This window comes from Borostomias antarcticus, assembly GCF_949987555.1.
Source record: "Borostomias antarcticus genome assembly, contig: scaffold_736, whole genome shotgun sequence".
Lineage (NCBI taxonomy): Eukaryota > Metazoa > Chordata > Actinopteri > Stomiiformes > Stomiidae > Borostomias > Borostomias antarcticus.
The window spans coordinates 2,501-17,611 of record NW_028175953.1 but is presented as its reverse complement, the minus strand read 5'-3'; the positions used below and the strand labels follow the sequence as shown (position 1 = coordinate 17,611).

The 15,111-nt window shown below is 50.6% G+C and overlaps 2 protein-coding genes across 2 annotated transcripts in view; one reads left to right on the top strand and one right to left on the bottom strand.

Moving 5' to 3' along the window:
• Positions 1-6,729: 6,729 nt before the first annotated feature.
• On the bottom strand, positions 6,730-9,260 carry LOC311328985 (fibroblast growth factor 20-like; the record flags this gene model as incomplete). Its single annotated transcript, XM_084462872.1, has 3 exons — positions 6,730-6,971; positions 8,098-8,201; positions 8,987-9,260. Coding segments are annotated over 3 exons (620 nt in total), but the record flags the coding sequence as incomplete, so codon positions are not given.
• A 3,121-nt stretch (positions 9,261-12,381) lies between these two features.
• Positions 12,382-15,111, top strand: part of LOC311328984 (calcium uptake protein 3, mitochondrial-like) — a gene marked incomplete at both ends in the record, with an annotated part of 4,786 nt that continues 2,056 nt past the window's right edge. The window contains 2 exons of the mRNA XM_084462871.1: positions 12,382-12,642; positions 14,501-14,645. Coding sequence (XP_084318997.1) covers positions 12,382-12,642; positions 14,501-14,645 — 406 coding nt within the window. The remainder of the gene's footprint in view (positions 12,643-14,500; positions 14,646-15,111) is intronic.

Below are 15,111 nucleotides of genomic sequence, written 5' to 3'. Positions count from 1 at the left end.
CACACTGAGTCCCATTGATCCGGTATAACAAAGGAAGGGAGCAGCAAGATTCTCATTTAGTTAAAATCATTACTCTGCTGCAAGATGGATAGAGATTTAGGTGAGGAGGAGGGAGGAGGAGAGAGAGGGAGGGGGGAGGAGAGAAAGAGAGGGGGAGGAGGAGAGAAAGAGAGGGGGGAGGAGGAGAGAAAGAGAGGGGGGGAGAGAAAGAGAGGGGGGGAGAAAGAGAGGGGGGGGGGAGAGAGGGGGAGGAGAGAAATAGAGGGGGGGGAGAGAAAGAGAGGGGGGGGGAGAAAGAGAGGGAGGGGGGGAGAAAGAGAGGGGGAGTGAGAGAAAGAAAAAGAGAGAGAGTGTGAGAGATGAGTTCAATATGCTTCAATTTAGCTTCACTTGTTTTAATTACTTCCCCTGGTATAGCGCGAGAGAGAGAAAGAGAGAGAGATGAGAGAGAAGAGAGAGGGAGAGAGAGAGAGAGAGAGAGAGAGAAAGAGAGGGAGGAGGAGGAGAGAAAGAGAGGGAGGAGGAGAGAAAGAGAGGGGGGGAGAGAAAGAGAGGGGGGCAGACTAGCCTAAATGAGCTTGAGTGAAATTGCAGCTGTATTAGACATTCCAGGATACACACACACACAAACACACACACACACACACACACACACAAACACACACACTACAGCACAGACTCTACAGAAACACACTGTGCAAATGCACGAGAAACAAAAACACACTCACTCACACACACATATGAGAAACACACACACACACACACACACACTGGCGCCCCGCTGCACAGAGAGAAATCTTCCATCCGATCGATAGTGCCTGGCTGATGTATCGATGGGGGAAGGGTGTGTGTGTGGTGTGTGTGTGTGTGTGTTTGTGTGTGTGTGTGTTTGTGTGTGTTTGTGTGTGTGTGTGTGTGTGTGTGTGTGTGTTTTGTGTTCTGAGAGAGAAAGAAGAAGAGAGAGAGTGTGAGAGATGAGTTCACTATGCTTCAATTTAGCTTCACTTGTTTTAATTACTTCCCTGGTATAGCGTGAGAGAGAGAAAGAGAGAGAGAGGAGAGAGAAGAGAGAGAGAGAGACAGAGAAAGAGAGAGAGATGAGAGAGACAGAGAAAGAGAGAGAGATGAGAGAGAAGAGAGAGAGAGAGAGAGAGGGGGAGGGGGGTTGCTGGTTTGAATCCCCTCCTGTGCTGTTTGCATGGACTTTTTTTTTTAATTATTTTTTTAATAAACCTTTAATGAAATTCTCTTGCGGTTAACTGTTACAGTAGTTCTATCTAAGGTTCTGCCCAGCAGTGTGTGTGTGTGTGTGTGTGTGTGTGTGTGTGTGTGTGTGTGTGTGTGTGTGTGTGTGTGTGTGTGTGTGTGTGTAATTTGTAGTGATATATTTCACCATGTTGGGTTTGTGGCTCAGTAGATAAGAACTATGATTAAGACATTGGCTTCTGTAGACATCTTGTCTGTGGACGTGTTTTCCACCAGTAATGACAGACGGGAGTTAAACAGGTTCTTCCTTGGTCAGGATGTTAAACCAGGTTCTTCCTGGGTCAGGATGTTAAACCAGACCAGTTCTTCCTGGGTCAGGATGTTAAACCAGGTTCTTCCTGGGTCAGGATGTTAAACCAGGTTCTTCCTGGGTCAGGATGTTAACCAGGTTCTTCCTGGGTCAGTGTGTTAAACCAGGTTCTTCCTGGGTCAGGATGTTAAACCAGGTTCTTCCTGGGTCAGGATGTTAAACCAGGTTCTTCCTGGGTCAGTGTGTTAAACCAGGTTCTTCCTGGGTCAGGATGTTAAACCAGGTTCTTCCTGGGTCAGGATGTTAAACCAGGTTCTTCCTGGGTCAGGATGTTAAACAGGTTCTTCCTGGGTCAGGATGTTAAACCAGGTTCTTCCTGGGTCAGTGTGTTAAACCAGGTTCTTCCTGGGTCAGGATGTTAAACCAGGGTTCTTCCTGGGTCAGGATGTTAAACCAGGTTCTTCCTGGGTCAGGATGTTAAACCAGGTTCTTCCTGGGTCAGGATGTTAAACCAGGTTCTTCCTGGGTCAGGATGTTAAACCAGGTTCTTCCTGGGTCAGTGTGTTAAACCAGGTTCTTCCTGGGTCAGTGTGTTAAACCAGGCCAGTTCTTCCTTGGTCAGGATGTTAAACCAGGTTCTTCCTGGGTCAGTGTGTTAAACCAGGTTATTCCTGGGTCAGGATGTTAAACCAGGTTCTTCCTGGGTCAGGATGTTAAACCAGGTTCTTCCTGGGTCAGTGTGTTAAACCAGGTTCTTCCTGGGTCAGGATGTTAAACCAGGTTCTTCCTGGGTCAGTGTGTTAAACCAGACCAGTTCTTCCTGGGTCAGTGTGTTAAACCAGACCAGTTCTTCCTGGGTCAGTGTGTTAAACCAGACCAGTTCTTCCTGGGTCAGGATGTTAAACCAGGCTAGTTCTTCCTGGGTCAGGATGTTAAACCAGACCAGTTCTTCCTGGGTCAGGATGTTAAACCAGGTTCTTCCTGGGTCAGGATGTTAAACCAGACCAGTTCTTCCTGGGTCAGGATGTTAAACCAGGTTCTTCCTGGGTCAGGATGTTAAACCAGACCAGTTCTTCCTGGGTCAGGATGTTAAACCAGGTTCTTCCTGGGTCAGTGTGTTAAACCAGGTTCTTCCTGGGTCAGGATGTTAAACCAGGTTCTTCCTGGGTCAGTGTGTTAAACCAGGTTCTTCCTGGGTCAGGATGTTAAACCAGGCCAGTTCTTCCTGGGTCAGTGTGTTAAACCAGGTTCTTCCTGGGTCAGGATGTTAAACCAGGTTCTTCCTGGGTCAGTGTGTTAAACCAGGCCAGTTCTTCCTGGGTCAGGATGTTAAACCAGGTTCTTCCTGGGTCAGGATGTTAAACCAGGTTCTTCCTGGGTCAGGATGTTTAACCAGGTTCTTCCTGGGTCAGGATGTTAAACCAGGCTAGTTCTTCCTGGGTCAGGATGTTAAACCAGACCAGTTCTTCCTGGGTCAGTGTGTCTTGTCTGTATTGGACTGAGGCTCTTTTGCAGATATAACAACCAGGGTCTCAGGGCAGTCCACTCTAAACATGTCTGCTATATAAACCCATTAGTAAGGATTGAACAGGTTCAGGTATGGTGTTACAGGACAGTAGGCCTCACCTGTTTGAGGTGTGCAGGTATCAACATGGACCATGTCCGTCATCTCTGGGACAGAGGAGAGGGACAGACACACTCAGTCCCTTCACATTGACACACGCAGAGACGTGTTTGTGTGTGTGTGTGTGTGTGTGTGTGTGTGTGTGTGTGTGTGCAGAGGGACACCTGTGCAGGCGGCCGTAGCCAGAGACATGAACAGAGAGAGATCACTGACTTCCACAGCTGTCGGAGCGGAAAAACACACACACACACACACACACACACACACACACACAGAAAATATTTGACCGACGCTGAAACCCTCTCTCTCTCTCTCTCTCTCTCTCTGTCTCTCCCTGTCTCTCTCTCTCTCTCTGTCTCTCTCTGTCTCTCTCTGTCTCTCTCTCTCTCTCTCTCTGTCTCTCTCTCTCTCTGTCTCTCTCTGTCTCTCTCTCTCTCTCTGTCTCTCTCTGTCTCTCTCTGTCTCTCTCTGTCTCTCTCTCTCTCTCTCTCTCTCTCTCTCTCTCTGTCTCTCTCTGTCTCTCTCTCTCTCTCTCTGTCTCTCCCTGTCTCTCTCTCTCTCTCTGTCTCTCTCTGTCTCTCTCTCTCTCTCTCTCTCTCTCTCTCTCTGTCTCTCCCTGTCTCTCTCTCTCTCTCTGTCTCTCTCTGTCTCTCTCTCTCTCTCTCTCTCTCTCTCTGTCTCTCTCTCTCTCTGTCTCTCTCTCTCTCTCTGTCTCTCTCTGTCTCTCTCTGTCTCTCTCTGTCTCTCTCTCTCTCTCTCTCTCTCTCTCTCTCTCCATACACAAACAAGTGTGGCTCATCTGTCTTTGTCAGCAGTAATAACAGAAGCAGGAGCATCCAGACAAACGCAGACTCTCTCTCCTCTCTTCTCTCTCCTCTCTTCTCTTTCTTCTCTCTCCTCTCTTCTCTCTCTCCTCTCTCCTCTCTCCTCTCTCCTCTCTCCTCTCTTCTCTCTTCTCTCTTCTCTCTTCTCTCTCCTCTCTCCTCTCTTCTCTCTCCTCTCTCTTTTCTCTCCTCTCTCCTCTCTCCTCTCTTCTCTCTCCTCTCTTCTCTCTTCTCTCTTCTCTCTTCTCTCTCCTCTCTCCTCTCTTCTCTCTCCTCTCTCTTTTCTCTCCTCTCTCCTCTCTCCTCTCTTCTCTCTCCTCTCTCCTCTCTCCTCTCTTCTCTCTTCTCTCTTCTCTCTTCTCTCTCCTCTCTTCTCCAGCAGGGTTCTGCCTGCGTCGTCCCCGGGCTGTTTGGTTTCCGACCATGAGGGGAACCCCCCCCCCCCCCCCCCCACACACACACACACAAACACACACACACACTGTTGTTCCCACATCAGTCAGACATGCTCCTAGTCAGGAGAACCCCTGGCCCACCATCACACAGATTCACAGATCACACACCTTCTGAGACACTATCGGAGACACACACACACACACACACACACACGCATACACACACGCACACACAGTGACTCAACTCAAACATATCCTCCCACCCAGCCACAAAAACATCTTCAAAGAGAGACAGAGAGAGAGGTATGTGCGTGTTAATGTGTGTGTGTGTGTGTGTGTGTGTGTGTGTGTGCCCTTCTTTCTCTCTTCTCATCTCTCCATGCTGGTACTCAGCCCCACACCTCTCTCCTCCCTCCAACACAGAACCCCTAGCTAGGGCATGCGGGTCTCTCTAGTGTGTGTGTGTGTGTGTGCGTGTGTGTGTGTCCTCACGCCAGACACAATGTAGCAAAGCCCTTCCGTGCCGGGGTTAGGCATGGGTGGTATCAGAGATAGAGCCTGCTGTTACCCCTCTATGGGCCTAATAGTGTCTGAAACGTCTGGGTGGGGGGGGGCGCTTGATTTAAACCCCTTGGCTCTCCAGACAGGCGGGGTTGGGATTTCAAGAGATGATTCCAATTGATTGCAATGCACCCGGAGAGACAGATCCCCCACCCCGTCCCCACCTCGCCCGTCTGACTCATCCGTCGGCGTTTCTCATCACTCCTCCCTTTCCTGTCGTCTACCTCATCCGGCGCTCGCCTCTTCGGGGACGGCGAGGGGCGAGCCGCGTACCGGCCGAGTCGCCTGGGAGGAACGTTGGATGATGACCTCATCATCGCGGGGGTTCCGATCCCAACCTGCTCTCGGCTCAAAGCCCGTCCTCCGGTAGCTCGTGAGGACGTGTCCCTCCTGTCTCTACCAGACACGAGCAGTCAGCTAATGATGGGATCCATTTGCCTCGTGAAGTCGTGACTCACAAGATACTAGAGTTTTAACTGGAACGCCCCTCACCACTTGTTTTCTGGGCTGGTGAACTCGTACCCCTCGACCCTACTATACCCCCAGTTAGCTCTGCAAGCCATGAACAAGATGGCTGCTCCCTGTGTGACTAAGTGAAACTGTAGTAAGACTGTTTTATTAGCATTTCCCCACCTCACCACTTCCCAGACGAATGGAAGGCAGCATCACAGAATAAAGTGTGTTGTGAATATGAGAAGGACACACAGACGCAGCGGTTCCATTTCAACTATTTTGTTTTTATTCCTCAGTGATTTTCAGTGGTGGCTGTTAGTGATGACATAAACCAGGCGCGCTCTGATGACAAAGCAGAGGAACATGGTGGCCCTGGTAACCCAGCTGAGTAGACGAGGGCATGGTTTCCACACCCAACACTGTCCACAAACCTCTAGGAAAATACTTTCTTCAGTCAGTTAAAATAAGGACACATGGATGCATTTCTACAGAGTGGCACAAAATAAATCTTTCAATTCTCAGGGCTTCTTTACTTTTTTTTGGTATTATATTGTATGTATACCTGTAAAAATATATTCTCAAAATAAATAAATATATAAAATAAATATATTTTCCCAGAAAAATGCATAAATAAAGAAAAAGTGAAACAGGATTTTGATCGTTCCTTTAGTCAGTCCCATGCGTATTGTCAGATATAGAATGCAGTCACAGAACAGAATTCCTTCACTAGGCTTCTAGAACATTCCATTAGAACACGATAGTCCACCTCAGGAAGAACCCACAAGAAGTCCTCCACCCTCCTCCACTGGAAGACCTTCCCATTCTTCTTCTCTTCCTCCCAACATCAGCCAATCACAACCTCTCCTTGGCCAATGAGGAACCGTCCCGGGAAGATGACGTCAGCAGCTCCGGCGGTGGTCCCCTTCAAACTGACTCCCAAAACAAAGATGGCCGCCAGCTCGCCCTCGGGGGCAACAAGGCCCATTTAATCAGCCCTCGTACTCCATTATCCCCGGTCCACCTGCCTCTCTGGCCACGAGGACTTGGGGGGGTCATTATGTAGCCGGTGACCTTTGACCCGTCGTGTGCCTGAGGCCAGCTTCCACCTCTCCACTGCCCTGTCTCTGCAACCACTCCTCCATTTTGTTTCCGTAGGAAAGGTGGGAGGAAGGAGGAGCCAGAGGACAGACAGACAGACAGACTCTTCATAGGAGAGTCCTCCAGGGTCAGGAGAGCCCTGTAGGGTTCCACAGTCACAGAGTTCCTTTCCTGGTTCGTTCTTCGTTCTTGTAGGAAAACCCTCCCCTCTCTCACAGCCCAGCCCCCAACCCCCCCCCCCCGCGCTCCGGTTCTCACCTCTGTCCCAGAACCTCCCGGTAGAGTTCCGGTACCCGGTCGGGGTCGACGGGCCGCGGCAGGAAGTGTGTGAAGCGCTGGTGCCTCCTGGACCTGGTGCCGTCCCGTGAGGAGCCATCTTTGTTGAGGGCAACGAAGTAGAAGGCCCCTTTGTCCCCGTGGCGATAGAGGTTCGAAGAATAAGTGTTGTACCAGTTCTCCTCAAACTGCTCCCTGAACACACACTCCGCTGTCAGCTTCTCCTGGAGGGAGGGAGGGAGGGAGGGAGGGAGGGAGGGAGGGAGGGAGGGAGGGAGGGAGGGAGGGAGGGAGGGAGGTGATTAGTGATTGTTATGCAACAGTGCAGTGTGTGATCTCACTGTGTCGATGACAATACAAACTCCACCATACACACATGGGCGCGCGCACGCACACACACAAGCACACACGCACACATTGAGTGACTGCCTGTGTGTATGTATGGTGTGTGCCACCTGCTGGGCACATTGTGTACCCCCCCCCCCCCCCACACACACACACACACACACACACAGAAAAACCTACGACAGTAAGCCTGTGTTGGATGAGGCTGGGTGAGATTGGGTGAGTATGGATGAGGTTGGGTGGGTTGGGTGAGTGTGGTTGAGTGTGGTTGAGTGTGGGTGAGGTTGGATGAGGTTGGGTGAGGTTGGGTTAGGTTGGATGAGTGTGGGTGATCTTCGGTGATCTTGGATGAGGTAAAATGAGGTTGGTTGAGTGTGGGTGAGTGTGGTTGAGTGTGGGTGAGGTTGGGTGAGTGTGGTTGAGGTTGGGTGAGTGTGGTTGAGTATGGGTGAGGTTGGGTGATCTTGGTTGAGTGTGGGTGATCTTGGGTGAGGTTGGATGAGGTTGGATGAGGTTGGGTGAGGTTGGATGAGTTTGGGTGAGGTTGGGTGATCTTGGTTGAGTGTGGGTGATCTTGGGTGAGGTTGGGTGAGTGTGGGTGATCTTGGGTGAGTGTGGTTGAGTATGGGTGAGGTTGGGTGATCTTGGTTGAGTGTGGGTGATCTTGGGTGAGGTTGGATGAGGTTGGATGAGGTTGGATGAGGTTGGATGAGGTTGGATGAGTTTGGGTGAGGTTGGGTGATCTTGGATGAGTTTGGGTGAGTGTGGGTGAGGTTGGGTGAGTTTGGATGAGTTTGGATGAGTTTGGGTGAGTGTGGGTGATCTTGGGTGAGGTTGAGTGATCTTGGATGAGGTTGGGTGAGGTTGGGTGATCTTGGGTTAGGTTGAATGAGGTTGGGTGAGGTTGGGTGAGTGTGGGTGATCTTGGGTGAGGTTGGATGAGGTTGGATCAGGTTGGATGAGTTTGGGTGAGGTTGCAGTAGTGGATGTGGGTGAAATACTTACAGATCCGTACAGCTCTCCCTTGCTGTTCATCCCCAGGTACAGACCGCTGTCCACCGCTCGGATGCTCACCATGCCAACCGCTAGGCTGATGAACTCCAGGATACCTGCACGGTGCAAAACACATTACTACCGTCGTCTTCATCATCATCATCATCACGATACCCGCTGTTTCACACCTGCCGTCCACGAATAAAGACAGGATTCAAATGGACAGGCCTGCCTATCACAGGCAGGCAGGAGTGATCGCTAGAGACCACAGCGCACGCACACGGCGTCAGCCTAGCCTGTCATCAAGTCGCCATCACAACGCATACGGGCTGCATCACCACGACGGTGGCTGATATCACAACAAGCCGTCGGCACGTCAGGGCAAGAAACCTTGATGGCACCCTAAAATGACCATGTTCTCTCTCTCTCTCTCTCTCTCTCTCTCTCTCTCTCTCTCGCAAGACCCGTCTTGTTGTCAAGACGGATCGCCAAAGTTCAAAGGCATGTTGGCCAGTCATTGTGTTGTGTAGTGTTCTGTAGCCCAGCCTAGTTCCCCGTGTGCTTAATCCGAACCCTGTTCTTTAGTCTGATATCAGAGCTGTTATCGGGATCGCTCGCCTCTAATCTAATCTGCAGAGAGGAAACGGGGTGTGTGGGGAAATGTGCAAACACCGAGAAGAAATATCGAATATGAGTGTAGCGCAAAAACACATATATGCCCTTAAGGACAACGTGTGCTGTAAAAAAAATATATATATATACAGCCTATGTACATTAATTGTGTTAAGAAAAATAGTGATATAAATGGTGTTAAGAAAAATAGTGATATAAATGATTGTTCTATAACACTGTGATAACTGAGCTGTAACGACGTTGTGTAGATTGCAGTCAGGCTTCTTACCGAATCTGCTGTGGTCCTTCCTCGTGCCCTGCACGGTGCCGTCGGGCAGGATCTCGAGGTGGAAGCCCGTTCTGCAGTACAGCTGCCTCCTGCGCAGGATCCCCCGGAGGTGCGTGAGGTCCGACGGCGTGCTGCGTGACAGGCGCTCGGCTGAGACGAGGTGCTCTCCCCCCACGCCCATCAGCCCGGCGGAGTCCCCCGACGGGGTCAGCACGAAATGGGAACCGTGGCCGAAGCTGTCCAGACCGTGCGAGAAGCTGCCCACTTCGCCCATCACTCACCGGATCCACGGAGCGGCTCGCGCGCAAGCTTCAGCCGCCTCGAACCGGGAGAAAAGTTAACGCGTGTGTGTGTGTGCGCGCGCCTCTCTCTCTCTCTCTCTGTGTCTCTGTCTCTCTCTCTCAATGAGAAATCCTCCGGTGATGTGTGTGTGTGCGTGCGTGCGCGTGCGGAGGTGAATGTGTGTTTTGCGCAGTCACTGATTGCGGTTATTTGCAGCGCCCCGTTATATTTACATCCGCGTTAATATCGGTCCTCCCGTTCGGCACGTGCTCCCGGGATACTCCCTCCACTGCTCCGCGTTTCCCCAGCCTGTCGGTACTCCTCCTCCGGTGTGTTCCGGTTTTCCTCCCTCGAGCCGTTGATGCGGTCGCCTGCTCGGTGCTCGGTGCTCGTGCTGTTCGCTGCGCGTGTTCAAATGACAGAGTGCGAGTCTCACCGGGAGGGAGTCCCACTTTAAATATATTCCGTATGTAAATGAACCCTCTTGCCTTTTATGCTAATGACGCTCTTTATAGATTTCTCCGTTTGAAACAGTACGCCCCGGTCCCTTGATCGTCCCCTCGTACCTTTGATGTTCACTGATCACCGGCATCACACGGGGGATCATGAAAAGTAGACCTACTGTACCGAGATTACTTGAGGTGAAAAACAGATATAGAACAAGTGAAAAGCGGGAGTTAGTCCTGTAATGAAACGCGGTAGCCTATTTCATGGAGGTTTTGTTGATGTTGTTGTAGTTGTGGTTGTTGTTTCGCTCCTCGCTGTAGCAGGGGAATGCGCAATAACGTTATAGCCTCCAGACTACGCTGCTCTCCCGAGCTCCGAGGGGTTTGGTGCACTAGGGCAGCCAGCGCGAGTGTGTGTTTGTGTGTGTGTGTGTGTGTGTGTGTGTGTGTGTGTGTGTGTGTGTGTGTGTGTGTGTGTGCGTGTGTGTGTTTGTGAGATGTATGGCAGGTGGAGAGAGGCAAGGGAGGAGAGGAAGGGGGGGGGGGGGGGGAAGAAAGGATGAGGGGCGGCGCTTGAGTTAAGAATCGCACTCACTGTCAAGAGCGCTTTATCCTGCAGCAGCGACGCGCGTGTGTATGTATGTGTGTGTGTGTGTGTGTGTGTGTGTGCGCTTCTGTGTGTGTGTGACACAGCATGAAACCCTATTACTATGACAGGCCTACCAAATTGCTTTATAACCTCAGCCCCCCCCCCCCCCCTCCCCAACGAGAGACATGGCAGCAGAAAAGCTCTGTCTAATTTTCACACACAGATGTTGAATTATTAGGCTACAATCGTTTTCTGTAATCCAGGTCGGGCTGCTGGATTTAAGAATCAGAACCGCCCCCCCCCCCCCCCCCCCTCAACCCCTCCCCTAATAAGCGCGCGCCTGCACATCTGTGCAAACGACATCACTTGACTGTCAAACGGCCCCAGTGATCTCCTCGCCGCCTTTGAACAGCGCCTGTCTTAATTGTGGTCTTTAAAAAGGAGAGAAAAGAGAGAGAGAGAGAGAGAGAGAGAGCGGGGGAGAGAGAGAGGAGCAGGAGGGATGAATCAAAGACAGGAGCGATCAAAGTCCAGAGATCTTATGTGAGGAGAGAGGGCTATAGAGACTAACGCAAAAGGGAGCGGGGGGTGGGGGGGTTATATACCTGTTTGAACATTCAGTCTTCAAAATACCCCCAGACACTTAACACCATGAAAAACACCAATATAAACTCACAGGCCAGTTTGTGCTCTTAAAACAGTTTACCGACGGGACGACTGTGTGTGTGTGTGTGTGTGTGTGTTTGTGTGTGTGTGTTTGTGTGTGTGTGTGTGTGTGTGTGTGTGTGTGTGTGTGTGGCCCCTGCCTGCCTTAACTAGTGAATGCGGAATGCATTATGTCCGGCTGAATAGCCCGGATAGGCTACCACCACTAGCCCATGTGTATGTGTGTGTGTGCGCGTGCGTGTGTGTAGGAATCGACTGCTTGTTAAATGGCCTGGAGACCGTTCCGCGCCCCGGTCATTTATCAACCCCGGCCCCCTCGGGGACGCTCGGCTTCCCTCGGCTCATTTGTATTTATGATTCCCCTCCAAAAAATACCTTTAAAACTAAATCGATGGATGGAGTGTGGGGGGGGGGGTCAATCCAGATGCGCGCGAGGGAGGAAAGAAGAAGAAGGGTTGGGGGGGGGGGGGGGGGGGGGTCGATGATGCGCCACAATGAAGACGTCAATTACGTGCCAAATTCCTGTGATGACATTGGTCGTGGGACGAATCGTTGCCAGGGTCACATTTATAGATCTCCCCCAACTATATCTCTCCGGCGCGGCTCTATCTCTCCGCGGAGAGAAGGTTATAAAACGTGATCGTTTGATCTGTTCCTAACCTTGAAAAGGCGTGAAGAGGGGGAAACCCGCTCGGAGCCTTTAACGTGAGCAGGTGGGGCAGCCATCAAAGAGCCTGGATAACCCCACCGGCCTAGCAGAGAGCGATGTTATCAACCATTATGCAATGAGTCGAAGGCTGTTGATCATCTTTGTTCTTTTAATATCCGTCTCCCTCGATAGGCCTACTGCTTTCTTTGATGGTGAACGAATATATAGTGCACAGTCATTCAAGCTCGACTGGGCATAGAAGTTCACGTTTAAACTCCAAACTTTTTTTCCACGTTTTAGTTTATGATTGGTTTAATACGACTGTGGAACAGTATAGGGTCACAGAATCATGTTGCAATAGCCTAAACATAGCCCGCATGTTGTTGTAGCCTAACCTGTCATCTAGCCAGTAGGCTATCATTTGAATGTGGGTTTGTCTGAATTTGCATCAGCTAGATGCAATGAGAGTCACTGTCAACACTGTAGGCTATAGCCTAGCTCACTTGACTCCAACAAAAGATAATGAACACCCAGCTGACTTCTTTTAGGCCTACTAATTTCAGAGAGAATCATTCACGCGGTTAGGTTATACCGCAAACACAGCGGAGCATCTCATCTGCTCCGGTAAACCGGCTGAATCTCGGAGCTCTCGGGTGAGCCAGGGTGAGAGAGCGCGAGAGAGACCTCGACATCTCGCGATGACATGAAACACGGAATCCGCCGTTCTGTGCAATAATACATTCTATCATCATAGCAAACAGCAATGGCCGCTTTTCGCAGACTGGCAGCTGTGGTGAACAGGCTCAGCGTGTGGTCCGCTCCTCGGAGCGAGCTCCTCGGTGCTCGGACCGTACCCGGGGGGAGGACACGGCGGTGCCTCGCTGTGGGTGTGTGTCTGGCGGCGGCCGGAGGAGCCGTGGCGGTCTGTTTCTCCAGCGACCCGGGCAGGAAGAGGGTGGGCTGCAGCAGCCTAGGCGGACGGGATCTGCTGCCTCCCCTCCCCGCTGTCGCTGCGAAGGAGAAGGTAGGCTGCTCTGGGCTGTGCTAGTTTTTTTTTTACGTTCAGATATTGAACCCGTTCTGCACGTCCACAGACGTCTTAGAGGGGTCCAAGCCAGACGTTTGAATATTGAGGGGTCCAGCAGACGTACAAACGGGGTTCAGGACGTTATTAAGACGTGAACTGAATCTGAACGTCTCCCTGACGTCTCCCAAACAGCCTAATCCACAATATAATAGCCGTAGTCTATGGCATAGACATAGCCTAATAAGGAAAGAAAACAAATCTTCTAGTATGCGCTGTGAGAACTATGGACTTTCCTACGTAATTGCGGGATCCTCGAAAGTGTGTTGTTGACATAAGGGCAGCTCGCCTATTTACTCAAGAATGGGTTAAAAAGGAAAGTCGGAGGACGTCTGTTTTCCGCTGTGTTCCTCCTTTCGGAAATTGGGTTTGAACCCACCCAGTGACAGTGTGCTCTGGTCGGGCCTACGTTTCTGTCTGATTTCGCACCATAGTGTCATTCACAAAGGAAACACGTAAAAAAAATATTATTAAAAGTATTATCTGGAGTTGTTATCGAGGACATGAGGCGCGCGAGGAAGGGCGCTCTCCGCTCGAGCTGGTGCTGAACTGACACACTGACGCACGCGCAGGGCTTTGATGTGGGATCTCATATCCCTCCGCGTCATCTAGATAGTCTAATAAACACTGTTGTGTATTGGAACAAACGTCCGTTTTCCTCATATATGCCTACTCATGATTACGTTTTTTTTTATTTTTGTAATGGAAAATACACGTAGACCTAGGACTAATCTAATCCATGATGGTCCGCGTGATTCAAATCATCCGTTATTTTGGCCAGAATGACGGGCTACTTTTTTGTTCCCACGATCTGAGAGCGATATTTCCAGAATTTCCATATATGGGCATGCCTGGTCACAAGCCATATTGAGGGGAAAAGTCTTACATTTCCGCTCTTCGGTAATAGACTAGCCTACTACCTCCATGAGCCCGGGCCTGGTAAACTCAACTCCCTCAAAATATGAAAGATTTATGAATGAACCTCCTTTGTATGCAAATTGAACGTTACGCCAAAGGGGCTAAACTTATGGTTTATGATCTAGTCTAAATATAGCCTCTGGTTTAATCACATCCGGTGCTTTTTTTGCGCAGTGGATTCTTGCGTTTATGCTAATGAGCTCGCTCTGCTCGAGCCAGAGGTGCTGCTATTTATAGATGATGAAGGCGCGAGACCTAAATACGGCTTCTGCTAAGAATACATTGCTGATGCATCTCATAGCAAGGGCTCTGGAACTGTTCCACGTACAGTAGTTCAGTATTAATATCAGTATTGTCTTTGGAGAGGCGGAGAATGAGAGAGAGACACTGATTTATTGTGAATTATTATTTATTGTTGTGATAAATGGGTGTCACCGTGGCTCGGTGCGTTACACCGTCGCCTCACAACAAGAAGGTCCTGGGTTTGATTCCTGCATGGGCTGTCTATCTCCCGGGCCTTTCTGGGTGGAGTTTGCATGTTGCACTGAGCCCTCGGACTTGGTCCCCGGGCGCCACTGACGAGGCTGCCCACTGCTCTTGGCTGCCCCTGGAGGAGGACAGCTCGGATGGGAGAAATGCAGAGGATAAATTCCACCGCAGATGTGTGTGTGTGTGTGGCTGCTCACTCGCTTGTGTATTTGTGTGTATCACTGCCATGTAGCTAATAAAAGACCCTCACTCGCGGTCTTGAAATTATTATTATTAATAAGTATTATTCAATATTCCCAATACAGTGAGTGAACCAACTCTGTGTTGTTTTGTTTGGTTGTGTGTGTGTGTGTGCGTGCGTGTGTGTGTGCATGCGTGCGCGTGTATCCAGGCGCTGTTGGACTTGGAGGATGGGGACGTGCACATGTCCTCCCACGAGTACCGTTTCCACATGTTCAGCTCCGTGGAGTACGAGGGCCAGCTGTACATGACCCCGCAGAACTTCATAGAGTCCGTCACCATGAGCCAGCCCCGCAGTACGTACAGTACGGTATATGAGCCGCCAGTTGCCTGCTTCATCATGTAGAGCGTGAGAAACTGGGACTCCATCTTGGATCCCAGAGGTTTTGTGACCTGTGATTTGGAATGTCTTCGAGGTTCCGTTGTGGGACCATTGTTACATGGCTGATGCTAGAATGGATCGTCCGTAGGGAGAGGGGGCGGGAACTCCACTACACGTCATCAAATGCTCACAGCCGAATCGTTCGGCAGTCAGGAGGCGCGCGGGCAGCGAGAATTGAGCAACTCCCCTGCTCCCCCCGCGAGCCTCCAGGCCAGCGTGCCCAAGCACGCTGTCTTTGAAATCGAGAGTTTAACATGTTTTTGAATGATTTTTCAAGGTGCCCACCCACATCCATTGTATGACCAAAACGGTGGTAGAGCAATTATCAGACTTTCTCAAAAGTGCTAGTTTTGTCAACGTTTTGATCTGAACCATTGTAT